Source organism: Cupressus sempervirens, chromosome 4 (assembly GCF_028749045.1).
Source record: "Cupressus sempervirens isolate cs-2001-9-10 chromosome 4, ASM2874904v1, whole genome shotgun sequence".
In the NCBI taxonomy this organism is placed as follows: Eukaryota; Viridiplantae; Streptophyta; class Pinopsida; order Cupressales; family Cupressaceae; genus Cupressus; species Cupressus sempervirens.
In genome coordinates this window covers 690,732,927-690,750,086 of record NC_143121.1, presented here as the reverse complement: position 1 = coordinate 690,750,086, position 17,160 = coordinate 690,732,927, and the positions used below count along the sequence as shown (strand labels likewise).

The window sequence follows — 17,160 nt, the reverse complement described above, 5'->3', positions numbered from 1 at the left end:
ATAGTTAATTACTTTTATATTTTATAGTGGGCAGAGCATTGTAAACCCTCTAGCAATTCATGCAATTGTAGACTTTCTAGTGAATGGCCTATCAATGCATAAAGAGGAAACAACTATCAATATGACAAAGCATTATTTCTTAGCTTGAGAAAGAAAATATGCATTACTCAAACAAATGTGTGGATTACATTTTATACATGTGATATCCAATCTAGCATGTATTCTAATTTAAATATCATCTTAGCAAGCTCTTTACCTTTATTCAAAAAAATGTTATTCTAATGTGTTCAATCTATAGACATTACTACTATGATATTTTAAAATGTTTGTTCAAAAGCCTGCCACTAAGACCCCCTAATAGCCACTTACCCAAAAAGTAGTCCTTTTTACACAAATGAACCAATCAGCACCTTAGAAAAACAAAAAAATTATCAATTATTAATATATGTGTAATAGGCTATTAGTACATATGCAATCATTTTTTAAAACTTTTTATAAAAAATAATTAGAAAGAAAGGTAGAAGTAGTAATACAAACATTGCCTAGTACTTAAATAATTTGCCTATGAACAACTACAAAGGCTGTGAGCTTTCTTCGTCAAGCAGCTTCAGGGATTCACTGTTTAAAAAGATTATAAGATTGAATTCTCTAGAACAAAATAATGTACCTCTACTGCCACCGTCCACCATCGACCCACTACATCTTATTTTCAGAAGGTACCTAAACGGGGACATTCAGACGCCTGTCTCTTTTTGTCCCGATGCTCAATTCTAGAGGGTCACAGAAGGTACTGTTGAAATGGCAGGATAAGGATGAAGGATGAACGTGTAAACATAAAATAAAACATAGAGCGTTCCCCTCGATAAGATTTGCGTTTTACTTTACATCCTAGCTAATACTAAGGATGAAGGGAGATGGTGAGTTAAAACCGACCCGAGTAGAGGCAACTGGAGGACAACTAGATCACAGATGGCTTAATCTCGGAAGGCAGTGAGCGGCTGTTACAGGAAACCAACATAAAGAGCTCAGCTTTTTTTTCTATTACATCCAACACAAAGGCTGTCGACTGTAAATTATACTGGCCTTTATTAAAGAAATGCCCAACAAGCTTTTCAACATCTTTATTTTCCTTCTCAAAAGCTGGTCCAAACAATAATTAGTGGTAGCCGCATCCATTTTCTACTGAGCACTAGGCTCTCACCATCATCATAAATTGTTAATGAGCGGGCCGTACTTAACTTTAAGAATACACCTGCACTAAGGACATATTACAGGTAGCCCTGTCTGTCTATTGACTACACAGAAGATTCGGCAAGTTACACCACAGCTAAATAATTTGGCTGCCCAGAAGACTGCGCTGCGATCTCACCTTGATTGCACTGCACTGACGGAGGCTTTATTTACTGAAGGAACGGTTGATGATGATGATGACGTGGTCGTTCCAGATTTTTGGGACGCCGTCCCCTTCTCAACTTCCTCCTCCGCACGTGATTTTGTATCATTCTTCTCGCTGCTGCTTACGAAGGGGGGCTTTGTTGGGTTTGGCAGTGTCACTGAACCGCTAGAGATCATCATCGTAACATTCGAGATGGGTGGGCGAAGTACCGGATCAGCTTGAATACATAGAAACCCAACATGAATACATCTTAATGCTTGCTCCTCAAGGCATGTTTCTGATACTGTTGAATCCACTATGCTCATTATGTTTCCGTCCTTGTAAAGCCTCCAGGCCTTCAAAACACAGGCAATTTGGTAAGTTCGGGAAAAAGATATCACCAAAAGGAAAAGGAAAGATTAAAAACAACTGAGCTCTTTTACCCATTCTAATAAGTTTTGCATTCCCTGGTCTAAATGGGTATCGAAGTTTTTTCTCCCGCTGACAATCTCAAGCAGTAGCACTCCAAAGCTATAAACGTCTGCTTTAACAGAAAGCTGCCCTTGCATTGCATACTCCGGAGCCATGTAACCGCTGCAGTACGCACCACATCAGCATCCGCTCATTTAAAATAGCCATCTACAAAAACTCAACTATCATCAGTTAAGATCTGAAATATAATATAAAAAGTCTCGTTATCCTTACTATGTGCCTGCAACTCTGGTTTGTACATGCGTTTCTTCCTCATCAAATAGTCTAGCAAGGCCAAAGTCGGCTATCTTTGGATAAAGTTTCTCGTCAAGCAAGATATTGTTTGCTTTAATATCTCTGTGAATGATTTTCATCTGTGAATCTTCATGGAGGTAGAGAAGGCCACGAGCAATTCCAATGATAATATTATAGCGCTTTTCCCAATCTAGCGCCCTACGCTTTTCTGGATCTGTAACCCCAAATCCTAAACTATGTCATCTCTTCCAAACAAGAGACGCAATACTAAAAGTGAAAATAAAAGCCCACATGTAAATTACCAAAAAGAAAGGTGTCGAGGCTCTTGTTCGGCAGATACTCGTAGACAATCAACCTTTCATCTCCCTCAACGCAACACCCAAATAGCTTCACAAGGTTTCGATGCTGAACGTTGGCCACAAGCTTTACTTCGTTCATAAACTCTTCTTTTCCTTCTCTGGACTTCGCAGCTAGTTTTTTCACTGCTATTTGCTTTCCGTCCTTAGTTCTTCCCTGAAAGATTAAAACAGAATTAGAGCCCTGCGTGTCTATTTAAACGGCCTTCATGGTCTAATTAGAAGGGTATTTCTTCATGTCGAGAGTTCTAAATAGTAGAAGTCCCACCTTATATACGGAACCGAAACCCCCCTCTCCGAGTTTATTATTGTCATGAAAATTTTCTGTGGCTTCTGCAAGTTCTTCCAAGCTGAAGATAAAGCTTCGTTCGTGCTGAAGTAACCCAGAATGAGGAGAAAATGCATTCCTTCCTGTAGCATCAGAAATTGAGTTGAAGTTTACAGAATCAAAACTAAAACTAAAACATAAAAGAAGACCAAAGTAAGAAACGGAGATTAAAGTCGGAAGTAACACCTTCGGCACGGGTAGCAGGACTTATTGGTTCTCCGAAAATGGCGGATTTCACTCTTTTTCTCAGAGCAATGAAGCAAACGAGTATCACCAGAACCGTGCCTATCACGACCCCCAGTACTATAGGTAATGTTTTTGAGGATTTATCTGCGGAACAAAAAATTTAATTGTTATTTAGCGAAATTGAATAGATCAGATACCCAGAGCAAACCCATCTCACAAACAAACAAACAAACATAAGAGAATAATTGATAAAAACACATAAAGTGGGTGAAGAGAAAACCTACCTGATTTCCCCTGGGCTGTTGGATTAGCAGGAGCGAGAGCTGCCGGTGGAGAAGTGGGCTTGGGCGATGAGGCCTCAGGGGGAGGGGAAGGGGCAGGGGAGGGTGAGGGTGAGGGATTGCGAGATTGGAGAAAAGGGTAGATCTCATATCTCACTGTGCAGCTCCCTGAAAATATCTGAGCTCCTTGTCTTGTAGAATACTGTTCTAAATCTTGCCTTGCCTGAAACAAACAGGACCTACAATCCTTGACGGATAAATCTCTCCAGCACTGAACAAGACCGTACACGTTATCGGAATTAGAGTAGGATTTTGATCCGACCCCAAGCAGCTTATTTGCAGGAACGTAAGCATGATCAGACAAAGTGGACAGAAGAGTTGAGGTCGTGGATATGAAACTCTGCAGATTTCCTGTGACATTCTGGGTGTTCACCAGTACAAGAAAATTGGTATCTAGTGTCGAAATGAAATTGGAGTTATCGTAGCGCATGAAGCAGTCATCCATCCACACCCGGGCACCTATGTCGTTGGCGCAGAGCTCTTGAGTACTGTTAGTTGCTTGCACTGAACAATTTGAGCATGTCGCTGCTGATACATTCCCGATACATTGTAACAGTCCATAGACTTTATTGGGAGATTGGCCGCGGGAAGAGGTGTTAAAACCTGAACTCTGAGGTGCGTTGCGAGAGAGATCGGCTTTTACTCGATCCAAGTTTGTGGAGTATGAACTCCCCTCTGTGAAAGTTGAGGCATTGTTGCAGACAGACCATCGGTAATCGCATAAGACTGACGGGAGAATCGCTAGGAAGAACAAGAGCGGCAACATATCTCTGCAAATTTTGAGAAAGGCCGGAGAGTTGTGCCTCATGCTCATCTTCAACCGCGTTCACAATCCGCCAAAACCAAATAAAACTCAAGTGCCACTAAATATGGGTGTAGGATTTCATTCAACATCTTCCGCGTTCACAAAGTTTCGAAGATCATCGGAATTGGGTGTTTTATTGACTTGACTCAGGAGACCCCCGAAATTGCGCTGCATGACATGGTGGGAAAAAAGTCAAGGGGAAGTCAAGCACAACAATGGGTGGGTGTAGGGGCCGGGCCTTTCCGCGTGAGTGGAACGTCGATTAGGTAAAGTCGCGGAATTTCCAGTCTTTAACGCATAAGTACGTTTTACACGACACTTCGAGTTTTTGGAAATTTGCGCGAGTTTAAGTGGATGCTCGAGTGGGGGAAGAGATGCATACTCGTTGGATGTCTACTGAGTGTTATTTTAAGGGTGTTAGATGTTAGGTTTATTTTGGGTAGAAGTTGTCGTTCAAAATTTTCAGCAGCTATTTGTGGAGCTGGTGATCCTATATTTATGAATTTTGACTATTTTAGTCATATTAGTCTTAACAATAATTTTAAAATAAAATCATTAATTAAAAATAATTTGGAGAAAAATGTGGAGACTAACAAATTGTAGAGTTTCGTATTATTGTTCCCAATTAGCAATGGCTAGGGGGGGATCTAATAGTTGAGCACCCTAGCTTCATGCTTATGAAAATCTTATGTGGAAATTTCAAATCACTCTCATTTTTTTATAGGAGTTTACTTGTCAAGTCCCCTGCTTATAACTAAGGTTTCGGAGCCGCATCATCAAATATGATGCCACATCAACATGCTTTTTGCCAAGGTGTCCAATAACCCCAAAAAATGTGAGAACAATCATAGTGTATTAGAGACCCCCATACTTGTGCAATTGATGTGGCATCACATTGTTGGTTGTTTTTTTGGGAAAAGAGACACTTTTCATTCAATTATGGGTAGCCATCATTAGCAAGAAAAACTTTAAAGTCACAACTATAGGTACAATCTTGTAAAAAATTAAGTTAACAACTCCTATCACAACCATTGGAATGCACTCAAGTATTGGGTCCTCTCCCCTACTTTAGCTACTTAAAATTAAGCAGAAACCATAATTAGGAAGTCACATGGAGACATGGAGTAATTACTGCTTTTAAAAAATTGCAAAAAAAGGTAACAAATGTATTAATAGCTGATAACATGTGTACTAATGTGGCCGGGCCTTTCCATGTGAGTGGAATGTCACTAGGTAAAGTCGCAAAATTTTCGTCAGAAATGTTTAATGCATAAGTACGTTTTACATGACACTTTGAAGATCTAAAAATTTGCGCGAGTTTAAAAGGATGCTTGAGTAGGGAAAGAGATCCATAGTTGTTGGGTGTCTAATGAGGGTTATTTTAAGGGTGTTGGGTGTTAGGTTTATTTTGGTAGAAGTCTGTTGCTCATTTTTTTCCAGCAGTTATTTGTGGAGTAGGTGGCTTCTTGTCTTTTTATTTTTTGGAGGGTTCAGATTTGTGAGGCAACCTAGTAAGGCACAAACTCCGTGAGCTACCAACCAGCGAAGGCCATCACTCGGGGCATGATCCTAGCCTCATCCTTTATGATGTCGCCTTGCACTCAGCAAGACTTGGTCCCTTGTGGGCTCTTTGTGAGTCATTCAACTTCACCAATAGACCAAGGGCCCATTGAGAAATAGAGTAATTAATTTTGAAATAAAATCACTAATTAAAAATAGTTTGTATAAAAATGAGGAGACAAACAAATTAGGAAGTTGCATGGAGACATGGAGTGATTACTCTTTTAAAAAGTTGCAAAAATTGGTAACACATGTATTAATAGCTAATAACATGTGTACTAATGTGCTAATAACCAATCACACATGTAGTAATAGTTGATCATTTTTAAGCTTTCTTATTTTTTGATTGGTCCATTTATGCCAAAAGTGAGTTTTTTTTTGTGAGCAACTATTGGGGGATGAACATATTAGGTATCGGGCAAGTGTTTTAAAATGGCACTTTTTGACCATTTTGCACTCCACTACCTCTACAAAGAGATCACTAAATGCCCAAACATTGAAACCTTAGCTTCAAGCTCTTCGGTCACCTACAGAGGTACACCAAAAAAATTGACATAATATGACTTATGATTTAGGAGATCTGGGTGTAGGAATTTAGCTTGGGTAGCTACTCAATCTCTTCTCCTAGGTCTATAATTTGGCAGTAAAATTTTCTATTACATTTTTAAAGGTAATTTCATTATTTGTTCTTTACGATCTTTTGTACAATAAATTCACCAAAAAGTGCTCATAAACAGTTTGAAGAAATTATTTGAAAAATATATTTGATTTTTAGTATTGTATGGAGATTAGCTAGTACCTGGTCAATCTAAAGGTCAAAGTGTTGATCCTATATATTAGAATATGTGGCCTCTCTCTCTCTCTCTCTCTCTCTCTCTCTCTCTCTCTCTCTCTCTCTCTCTCTCTCCCCCCCCCCCACACACACACACACACATTCGATCAAAGCTTTTTAGTAGAAAAATATAATCTAATAAAATAAATAGAACTAAGAATAAATATCAAGATATTGTCATTGTTAACCAAATATATTTAATCAAACAAGAGAAACTAACTCATGAAACATAGGAGTACAAAGTGAATTAATCCTAAAATTTGTTGAGGGTTTGCCACTGCCTATTGTATTTCACACCTTGTTCCTATAGTTGGAAAATTTGGTGTTTGATCTCATTTAGATATGTATAATATTGTCTCTTCTTTCACTACAAACACAAGAAGATAAATGAAACATACTAGTAAAGTAATTTTTTTAAGAATATCTACTTTTTTATGCAACATATGTTAAAAAATATTGCTTAAGGGAATTGAGTAGTAGATATATAAGATTCAATTGTCATAGAATTTATCTTTTATTTGGCATTTTTACGAAAATATAAATTATAAAGAAACAATGTTTATTTTTAATATTTTTAAAAATCAAATATTATTAATTATATATACAATTAATAATTTAGTTTTTATTTAAAAATATAATATGATCTATATTTTAAATTATTATACTTGTCAAAATATTAATGTAAATAGCTATAAATAAAAATGAAACCCTTAATAATGTCAGTAAAAAATTTAATATTTCAATCTTAGTCTTAATCTTATAATTTGCTTAAATGAAAATTTAAAATTAACTTTATTTTTGAAGAAAAAAATTCTTTCTTATTGTTTTATGATGAGATAATAAAATAATGATCTAGGTTAAACTAAAATAAATAGATTCTAATAGTAAAGTTTAATGTTCTTTATTATTATTATTTTTTATGTCTAATAAATTAAAGGATGGATTAGTGAGCATTCTAGATCATCAATTTAATGTTCTTCATTATTATTATTTTATTATTATAGATAAATCACATCTGAAGGGTTACACTAAAAATTAGGTTAACAAAAAAAATTACATTTCAATTTGCATCCCAAGACTTGACTCGAATAGTAAGTGCAAAACCATAATATAAGACATAGCAATTATCTTCCAAATACATTTTTGTTATTGATTACTATTATATAAATGGAAGTAAAAACCTTATCAATTTTCTAAACATATTACTTCCAAATTTTAAATAGGGTAAATGTGAATATACTTTTAAAGTATAAAATCAATTAAAAAATAAAAACAACATTATGAATGTATCCCAACAACTTCCTAAAATTCCTTATATCATAGATGGAAAATAGTAGACTGCATTTAAAAAAATAAAAAAATAACTTATCTTTCTAGAATGCTCAATCATCCATACCTCTCTGCTAATATATAATCTTAAAAGAAAATCTTATTGTAAGAAAGAAGTTAGAATCTACATTACAAGTTATGTATGAAGCATATGAACTTATGTAAGGTTGATTAGAAAAAAATGATAGTATAGTAGTCATAATGTACGCAAGAAGTATTCATTGATAGTCCTTTTGAGCACATATGACACATGATTTATAGATTCCCTCAGCATCGGTACATGGAACATATTCTTATCTTATTAGACGAGTATGTTTAAATAGTCATGTATTACATTTCACAAATTAAAGACCTAGTAGAAAATGATTTATGATTCAACAATTTATCATTTTCTAGAAGAAAAAGTTAACAATTAAAATAGTTGTGGAGATTTATTAGTTTTTATAATGCATTATTATTGGGACATTTGTACAAGAGTTGCACAATTACTAGAACATTTGTGTAAAATTTTAGGATTTTTTAAGGTAACAAGTGATAGGGCAAAAGTCAACTAGACAAACTTTGAAATGAACACTTTTTGATTTTTTGATTTTTAATAAATTCTACTAGAACTATAAAATATTTTTATTAATCAATTAAATCAAATAGAAAGCAAATCCAAAGAAAAATGTAAATAAGAAAGATAGAATACACATTACAAGTTGCATATGTAACTTTAAAATTTATATAAAATCAATTATTATCAAAAGTTTTCTTGCGTTATAGTTTTCCAAAAGCCTACCTCTTTCCTTTCCCATACTTTCGAGCACCGCAATGATTTAAATTGTATTATTCTCGACGTGTGGAATTTCTTTATTTCAAATTTATCCTTTCTTATCAAATAAATAATTTAGAGTGATCTAAACCTTGTAAAAGTCCAACTCGTGGGACCCTTTTGATCGACTATCCATATTGTGATTGTAACACGTGAAAATTTTGTACCATTTTAATCATTGTAAAATGTAGTGAATATTTTTATTCCCTCACAATATTCTTTTTAGTAGGCACTTTGAAGAGCATACGGAGTTAAGGGCACAAAGTTCACTTTTGAATAAAATAAATTATTAAGGAATCTTAAAACGATTTACTAGTATGCACAATCTACTAGTATACTTGTCTCATTCATAAATTATGTTTTTATTACACTAATTTTATATTAGATATTATTTTAGATATGTTAGAGAAAAGTTTAGACATTTATTTGTTAAAAATTGTTTATGGAGATTAAACAAAATTATGTATTCTTTCATTTTGAGGCTACTTCACGGAGCACAATTTGTAAGGTTGATTTGAAATCAACAATAATCTTCATCAATTTTAAAAACTAATATATTTTATTTTCTTAGTTAAATTGATAATTATATGGAGAATGATTAAAATTATATGCATGTATTAAATATATTATTAATAAGATATAAATTAGTAAAATATATTCCTTATAGAATATAGTAAACCTAATTAAAATTAACATTTATATTTTTTTATTAAGAAAAGCAGTAATTAATGGGTTCTGACACAATTACAGTCAGAACACTAAATACCAATAGAACAACATTACCAAAAAAAGCCAGATCTCCCTCTGTCAAAGCCAAAGATCCACAAGCGACAAACTCGCCAAACATGGTCAATGTTGACAATGAAAGACTTGGGACAAGCCCCCATAATAGTTGCAAACTTAAACCAAAAATAGATACAAAGGACTAGAGTGTGCCCTTTAAAACTTCTAGCAATCACTCGATTGCAAGGAAATAGGACCAAGCAAGACTATACCTCTAGCCTTGGCAAACACACTGCATATCATCTAACCATGGATCTAGAAAAGGCTTAGCCTCCAACCTTGGTAAACCTAGTCAAAAGTATTACAACCCCCCGCAAACTCTCAAAACACCATAATCTCACTGAGAGGAGCAAGAAGGAATAAAACCAAACCCTAGAGGTAAGAGAAAATCCCCCTTCCTCCGCTAACAAAACTACTAAAAGTAGCACGAGTATTCATCATCTCGATAGGAGTCTCCTCTACTTCCCAACACCCAAATATGATTTCCACCTCAATAAGAGATTGATCCACCTCTATACGAGTGGTGAACTTAGAAGCAAAGAGTAAGACCTAGGCCATTCCCATAGGAAGTAACGCACATCTTCACACCAAAGAGTTTAGCCACAAAGTCATCCCTTCTTCACCACTTGAAGTACATCATCCATACATGTTCTCTCCACCCAAATCTCTTACAATAAGAAAGAGATACTCCCAAACAATGAGAGAGTACCCATTGAACACATTCACAATAACTTTCCTCTAGCAACTTGCTACCTCCATAAGCTTTTTCCCCACCTCAATAAGAAGTAGGAAAATAAAAGAATAGACGAGAGGAAACCTCCACCACATTGACATCTAAAACACCTCGAAATGACTCCCTTAACTGGATTCCAATACCAAATAGAGGAAGCCTTCACCTCAGAGCATAAGAAACCAAAGGAATCCCCAAAGCAATAAACACCAATGGGTGAGAGAATCCCCAAATGATGAACCAAAATGCCCAGCCAAGGGATGCTATTAACAGTAAAACCCATAAAAATAAATACCCATCTAGATAGGGAAAACACCCTTGTTAATAGAACTAGCACCAAGGCTAGGGACCACATTTCCCCTATAGACTAGTTCATCAATGTCCAAGGCCCTGCAAACCCTAGGGTTAACATGAGCTAAATGAGCCATAACTAGAAGCCCCTAGGAAAAGCACTACAAATGAAGCCATTACACATAGCCATCCAAACAAAACCAATATGTATCCTCATCTCCATCAAACTCCAAATACAAGCAATCCAATTAGAGACAAGGACTAGCAACACACCTAGGACAAATGACCCCATACATCCAAAATGCAAAGTGGGGAATAGGGGTGCTAGGAAAAAACACTTCCACCCACAAACCCCAACCCCTTATAGAGATCCAACCAACACACAACTCAACAACACCCCAACACCAAAATGGGACCTTCCACCTCCAGTCACCACCCATAAGAGGCAAACCCCACTAGAATGAGGAGAAGAGTTGTTGGAAGAAAAGTATCCTTCAGCAAAAAACGCCCACCAAGCAATAGAAAAACTACTCCACCATGCACCAATGAGATCCTCCCTTAGAACATGACAACATCCAAAAAAGCTAGATGGAGGTGGCACAAAGATGGCCCCCTATCCATCATCCTCATTTGCTTCAGACTCCCTATCCTCACTATAGCAAGCATCCATTGAGCTAGGAACCCTAGCCCCCTTGTTACCTACTCTCCCACTCATTATTTTTTCAACTCTCCTCTCAAATATGAAAATTCTAAAAAAATTGATGTTGGAAGTGAAAAAGCTAATTAAAATTTAAAAATATGTTATACTCAAAATTTTAGAATTAAATTATTAAAAGTTGAATTATATAATATCTTAAATTTTGATTTTTCTATATAACTAATCTCTGCGTTAATATATTCTTGAATAAATAATGAATAAGACTAAAGATGGTGAGTATTCATCATTATCATCTGACATATTCTCACATGCATATCTTACTTCTTTCCTTTGCTGCTTTCCCCTTCCTAGTTCTTGAGGTCCTTATCTATAACTTTTTTCATGTGTCCAAGAAGCTCTTCCCACTCTTTCCCATAAAACCAAGTAGGCTTTGTCTCTTAGCCGTGAGTAATTTGTTAATAGTTTCATTCTTAACAAAATTGGTAATCCGATTCTTTAAAGCCATTTTTCTTCTTGATCGCTACAAGATTTTCTCCTCAACTAAACATTTTGTAATCAATTAATGTACAATCACAATTTTCTCTTGGCCAATACTTTGGGCTTGTAATTGAGCCTATAGATCCACAAAGGGGTTGAAATCTAGATCTAGTAGAAGAATAGTATTAGATCCATAAAGTGTTCCCTAAGGGGTCATAAGACCCGTTAGGGCATACTTGATGGTTTTAGTGTGTCCTAGGGGGTCATACATAGTCATAAGGGGTCCTAATATCCCTTTTGAGAATTTCTAACACCCTTACTGGCTCCTTTCAACACATTACAAGCATCAAGAATGCCTAAGGGGTCATAAAACCCCATAAGGCACATTTGATGCTTGTAATGTGTTCCAAGGGGCATATAGGGTCATAAGGGGTCTCAATGTCTCTCTTAACATACTAGGACCCCTTATGACCCATTTAGACACATTTGAGCCATCAACTGTGCCTTCAGGGGTCTTAGGAGCCCTTAGGGCACACTTGATGGTTCTAATATGTTCCAAAGGGTCACATGGGGCTCTAAGGGTTCTCAATATTCCTCTGAACACAATAGGAGACCTTATAAGCTATTTAGAGACATTTGAGCCATCAAGTGTGACTTGAGGGGTCTTAGGACCCTCTTAGGATACACTTGATGGTTCTAATGTGTCCCAAGGGGTCATATGGAGTCCTAAGGTGTCTCAATGTCCCTCTCAACACACTAGGACCCCTTATGACCTATTTAGACACATTTGATCCATCAAGTGTGAATAAGGGACCTTAGGACCCCCTAGAGTACACTTGAAGGTTCTAATGTGTTCTAAGGCTCTAATGGGCTCCCAAAGGGCCAATAAAAAATAACTACCATTTACTTGCCTGAGGTTGTAAGTGATTGCAAGTGTGATCATAAAGATGCTTTAATAAACTAGTATCCAATTTCCTCAAGGGACATCTAGTTCATCTACTCAACTATGACATATTTAGGAGCTGACAATCTCCATTTAAACTCAAGTATATAGAAGCGCCTATATTTTTAAATTACTAAGATACACCTATTGGATCTATAATAACTTTATAGAGAGAGAGGGGGGTGTTTAGGGCTGGGGTGAGAGATAGGGGAAAGAGCCTAATAAAAAGTAATGGTATAACTTGGATAGGGAGTATCACCCCATTTTATAAATTAAGAAGGAAAAAACTTTACCTTAGAAGTAGGCGTAGGACATCAATGAAAGAATGGTAGACCATGCAAAAGAAAATGTAATCTTAGATATCTCACCTCAATTGATGTCACTAGTTCTGAATCTTTTTTCCAACTAGACCTCCTTGTCCTTTTATAGTACTTACACATAAAAACATAAATTTAAAGTTCAAAGATAAGCTCTACCTATACCTAAAAAAAGAAGGTGCACTGAAATACAACTTAACGAAATCTTATAAAAATATATAGGTGGGATGACAACAAATAAATAATTCTAATTGTCAAAAACCATATCAAAACCATCTTGATTCAAACATGCTATTTGTATCAACTTGATACCTTTATCCCCCTCTACCATTCCACTCTTGTTCTTTCTCTTTCCACTTTGAAGAATTTTTTGAATTAGGATTTAATGGTTGTATAGAAGCTTCCTGAGAAATCTAAAAGAAATATTTATTTCAAGGAACTAATGTTATTTATAGAAAAATAATGCTCACATGGCAAAACTAAATGCCCCATTAACATGTAGAGTCATAACTACATACTTGTGTTGGAAATATAAGAGGAGTAACTGAGAGGGGAGGGTGAATCAGTTACTACAAAATAAATCTCAGAGCCCTTAGATGTTAGTACAAAATAATTCTATCAAAACTTGATTCTGCTAATGCTCAGCAAGAAAAGAAATGTTCTAACTTGGTAAACACTATAATTGCTCATTAATAACTTAGAATGCAAATATTAAGATGTTGTCTATGATTATCATTACTTTAACTTATTTCCAAACACAAAAAAGAAATAGCATGAGCACATTAGACACCAAGATTTAATGTGGAAACCCAATTTGGAAAAAAACCACCAATTGCAACTAGTTACTATTTTCACTCTTCTGAGGTGATACTTGTTAGGAGCCAACTCTATTAAAGGTTACAAAAAACACTGTTAGGTGTGACCTTGTTAGAGAATTTAATCACTCTATTAAGAGTGGCCTTGTTAGAGGTCTTTAGACAATTCAATAGAATTGCCACCTTGTTAGAGGATATGCAAATAGCTATTAAGCCAACTCTATTAAGAGATTTAGATCACTGCTATAATGGTTAGAGAGTAACAATGACATGACCTTATTTGGATGCAACTAAATTTGATGATTATAGATCTCAAAATTCTAGCTTGTATACTTGATCCTTCCTGATTGAATATATTTTTTTACCTCCACAAGGATATTTTGCTCATCCTTCTGATTTTCTTCCTCTTTTCATCATCAAATCTTCAATACATTCACATATCCATCTTCTTACTTATAATCCTCCACTTGACCTTTTATTATATCATTCATATTGTCAAGTCGGCTCAAATACAACTTGCAATAACCAATATTCATTTTCTCAAATGACTAAAACCAACAATCAAATCAATTGAACTCAATATGCCAAAACACGAAAATCTTTTGTTAGCCAACCCTGCTTGGTAGACACTAACTCAGAAACAATTTTCTTGTGCTAACCAAGTGAACTTAGTTAACACTGCATACTTGCATAGATCCTTTGGTAACTAAGTGAGCTCGGTTCACACTGGTTCCATACAACATTCTCTTCATTAACCAAGTGAGCTTAGTTAACACTCATCTTCCACGGAATTTCCTTATATGCCCAAGTGAACTCAGTAGACACTGCCTTTTGAACTAGACAAACTCTAGAATGCTCGGTAGACACAGAAAACTATCTTTACCGCCCGAGTGAGCTCGGCATAAACTGACTGATAATGATATGACATTTTGTTTAACATCAAAGACAATACGCAATTAATCAATTATATTCGACAATCTCCCTCTTTGGCATTGATGGCAACACAACATGTCATATTACAATGAAATTTTTGGAGCAAGAATAAAGCAAGGAACATATTCTTAGTTTCATTCTGATTCTCATCCATGAGAACTCCCTTTATCAGTGTGAACTCTTTTTGCCTTTAGTTTCTCTATCTTTTAGAAAACTTTTGTTTGTATAGAACTTTTGCCAATTTCATTCTCCCTTTTTGATAATTCTTCTTTTCCAATCTTCCTCCATGACAACACACTTTTCCATCTTTTCAACAAAATTTCTATGAGATATGATAGTATACTTCTCCCTCTTTGACAACACGTGCCAAAGACAATACACAGTGAAAATTAATGTACCTTAAGTACCGATTCATTTGCAATATTCCCTTGTCGATATTGCACCAATTGATTGATCTTCAACATGCTCTAGTTGATGCATCGCTAAACTTTATTTAGTGAGCTTCAGATAGGAGAATGACCCCTAACTTACTTCTCACATACAGAAATGCATCCTTAGGTAATCTCTTGGTGAATATGTCTGCAATTTGTTCTTTTGTGTTCACATATTCCAATCTAACTTCTTTATCTTGCACCAATTCTCTTAAGAAGTGATATTTTATAACAATGTGCTTTGTTTTGGTATGCATCACTGGATTCTTTGATATATTGATTGCACTAGTGTTATCATAGTATATGACTACTGGATCCTCAATCTCTACCTTCATACTTGTCATTAGTTGTTTGAACCAAACAATGTTGGAACAATTAACTATTGCTACCACATATTTTGCCTCTGTTGTGGACTGAGAGATATAGTTTTATTTTTTGCTTGTCCAAGACACTAGTCTTTTATCAAGAAAGAATGTCCACTAGTGTTTTTTCTGTCATTAAAACTTCCTACCCAATCAGTATTAGCAAATACCTTTAAGTCCAAATAACCTTCTATTTTGTACCATAAGCCGTAGTCTTTAGTACCTTTCAAATATCTCATGATTCTTTTGACAATGATCAAATGATTTTCTTTGGGATTTGCTGAAAATCTTGCCACCATACCGACTACTACTGCAATATCAGGCCTTGTATGCACTACATACTATAATTTACCAATAATTGATCTGTAAGTGGTTTGATCTACCTCTTTGGAATCATCATTTTTAGAAAGGTTATGTCTAGTAGACATAGGGGTTCCAACCGGTCTTGAATTTTCTATTCCAAATTTATTTAGTATTTCCTTGATATATTTAGATTGAGTAATATAGATACCACATTTCTTTTGTTGAATTTGTAATCCAATAGAGAATTTTATTTCTCCAGACATGGACATCTCAAATTCTTTACTCATTTCTTCTGAAAATGCTTTGCACAAGTCATCATTTTCTTTGAATAAGGTATCACCAACAAATATTTCAGCCAACACAATCCTTTTATCTAGTCCTTCTTTGATATATAGACTACTATTATCATTTGTTCTTTGAAAGCCAATCTGTATCAAGTAGTTATGAAGTCTTTCATACCAAGCTCTAGGGGCTTGCTTGAGTCCATATAATGCCTTGTGTAATTTACAGACCATGCACTTTTTGCTAGGATCTACACAATCTTCTAGTTGTTCAATGTAGACTTCATCATCAAGAATTCCATTCAAAAATGTAGATTTTACATCCTTTTGATATACATTAAATCCTTTGTGAGGTGCATATGCTAGTAGAGTTCTAATAACTTCTAATCTTGCAACAGGAGTAGAAGTTTCACCATAATCAATACCTTCTTCTTGAGAATAGCCTTTACACACCAACCTTGCTTTATTTCTAGATACTTTTCCATCTTCATTCAGCTTGTTTCTGAACACCCATTTTGTGCCAATTACATTTTTATCCTTAGGTCTAGGAAGAAGAGTCCAGGTTTTTTTCTTCTCTATTTGTCCTATTTCTTCATTCATTGCTTCAATCCAAATTTCATTTTCCAAAGCATCTTTAACACTTCTAGGTTCAAATTCAACAAGTAAACATGTACCTTTCAATTTGATTCTTATCATTGTTCCATCAGATTTGTCTCCGATGATTTAATCAGGTGCATGATGCCTTCTGACATATCTTGCTAACATAGGTTCTTTAAATTTGCATGAGTTTCTCTAATTTCATCATGAACTTCAATATCAACCTCGGGTCCCACTGTCTGTGACTCAGGTCCTTCAAACTTGGTTTTCTCTGGCTTGGTAGCTTCTAACTCAAGTTGCATTATCTACAACTCAGTAACTATTGGAGATTTTGGGAACTTGGGAGGTGAAGCTTCTTTTCTTTTATATAGATTTGGCAGGGTGTTAGGTTCATAGTAAACAAATCTCCTATAATCTTCTAGCTCTTTGGTGCTGTCTTCTTCACTCTTTTCTACAAACTCATCAATTCTCACATGTGCACTTTCTATGATTTTATGAGTAGACAAATTCAAACACTTGTATGCTTTACTTCTATAGGAGCATCCTAGAAATATGTCTTCATCACCTTTGACATCAAATTTTCCTTT

The 17,160-nt window shown here is 35.3% G+C and overlaps 1 protein-coding gene across 1 annotated transcript; it reads right to left on the bottom strand.

The window, feature by feature from the left end:
- Positions 1 to 1,060: 1,060 nt before the first annotated feature.
- LOC149563156 (cysteine-rich receptor-like protein kinase 10) lies at positions 1,061 to 4,219 on the bottom strand. The gene is made up of 7 exons (XM_089826549.1): positions 3,256 to 4,219; positions 2,972 to 3,115; positions 2,726 to 2,868; positions 2,404 to 2,614; positions 2,081 to 2,315; positions 1,819 to 1,969; positions 1,061 to 1,731 (listed from the first exon to the last, which is right to left on the bottom strand). Exons 1-7 carry the CDS (start codon positions 4,124 to 4,126, stop codon positions 1,366 to 1,368), a joined length of 2,121 nt encoding a protein of 706 aa, XP_089682675.1. The 5' UTR covers positions 4,127 to 4,219; the 3' UTR covers positions 1,061 to 1,365.
- Positions 4,220 to 17,160: the final 12,941 nt, after the last annotated feature.

Excerpts from the sequence above, each read along its gene's own strand:
- LOC149563156 (XM_089826549.1), bottom strand. The coding sequence starts at position 4,126 with ATGAGCATGAGGCACAACTCTCCGGCCTTTCTCAAAATTTGCAGAGAT. Across the intron at positions 3,116-3,255 it reads AACAGCCCAGGGGAAATCAG|ATAAATCCTCAAAAACATTA; the intron begins GTAGGTTTTCTC and ends TTTGTTCCGCAG. Across the intron at positions 2,869-2,971 it reads TCCTGCTACCCGTGCCGAAG|GAAGGAATGCATTTTCTCCT; the intron begins GTGTTACTTCCG and ends CTGATGCTACAG.